Source organism: Sphaeroforma arctica (assembly GCF_001186125.1).
Source record: "Sphaeroforma arctica JP610 unplaced genomic scaffold supercont1.10131, whole genome shotgun sequence".
Classification (NCBI taxonomy): Eukaryota; class Ichthyosporea; order Ichthyophonida; genus Sphaeroforma; species Sphaeroforma arctica.
This window is the reverse complement of record NW_014030427.1, coordinates 1-981: the sequence shown is the minus strand read 5'-3', so window position 1 is coordinate 981 and position 981 is coordinate 1. Positions and strand designations below refer to the sequence as shown.

General features: G+C 52.1%; 1 protein-coding gene across 1 annotated transcript; it reads right to left on the bottom strand.

Moving 5' to 3' along the window:
• Positions 1-512: 512 nt before the first annotated feature.
• Positions 513-677, bottom strand: SARC_17238 (hypothetical protein; the record flags this gene model as incomplete). Its single annotated transcript, XM_014288665.1, has 1 exon — positions 513-677. A coding segment is annotated over one exon (165 nt), but the record flags the coding sequence as incomplete, so codon positions are not given.
• Between the last annotated feature and the right edge of the window lie 304 nt (positions 678-981).

The following is a 981-nucleotide window of genomic DNA, read 5'->3' as shown; positions in this document are numbered from 1 at the left end:
TATATATATATTGATTCATATAAATAGTATATATATATATATATATATATATCACTCCAGACTACAGCTTATTTCTGCATAGATCCGTTCATTCACAAGTTGCTTTCCTCTCTGTGGTTTGTATATCAGACAGTTGTCCACGCCACCGCTTATAACCTCTACGGTGTGTTCGTTCACATAACGGCTGTTGCCGCTTTCGTTCATTGGGTCTCACAGCATTTATAACCTCATTCCCTAATCGGATAATTCTTCACGCATGAACTTCTCTCACAAATCCAGGCGCGTGTGTAGATGTATCTGCCTCAACTGTTTCTCTCACGTACCAGCTTATTCTCTCATCGGTTCGCTTGTTTTCTCACACAATTGCTTATTCCGACACCACCGCCATTGCAGGCGCGTGTCCTGGTGGATGGGCCGTGGGCAGGTCTAGTGACCATCCGATACCAACCCGGCATCAAACTGACTCTTCTGTACTGGGAAATGTCTGAAGCCGCCACAGCCAATAAGCTCACGGCATTACCGGGTTCAAAAAATAAACCCGCCGTCTCGGGCAAATCCCATTCGCGCATCGAGGTGGCACTGCCTAGCAACGGCAAGGACGACGTCACCCCTAGCAACCGCCTGGTGGTCACGCACGAGCCGCGCCTAGCCGATCCAGCCCTCGGCGTCGCAGACATTTACGTCAACGACGCACAGACCCACATCCACATAGAACACCTCTTCAACTCAGCCGTGTACCTACACGTGCACAAGCGCCTGCAGGATCTGCGAGAGGCCCTCCTGCTGCACCACGCACACTTCTTCTCGGCTGAGGAACCGTACGGCGATGTGTATATCACCGAAGGGCCGGCGCTGCATATACACTACGACCGCGTGCATTTAGCGGCGCAGGCTACGGAGCACACATACGCCATTCAGCTCAAGACCGACTCACGCACGGGCACCTGGCAGGTACGTACGGGGGGAGGCCTAGGTGGTGGT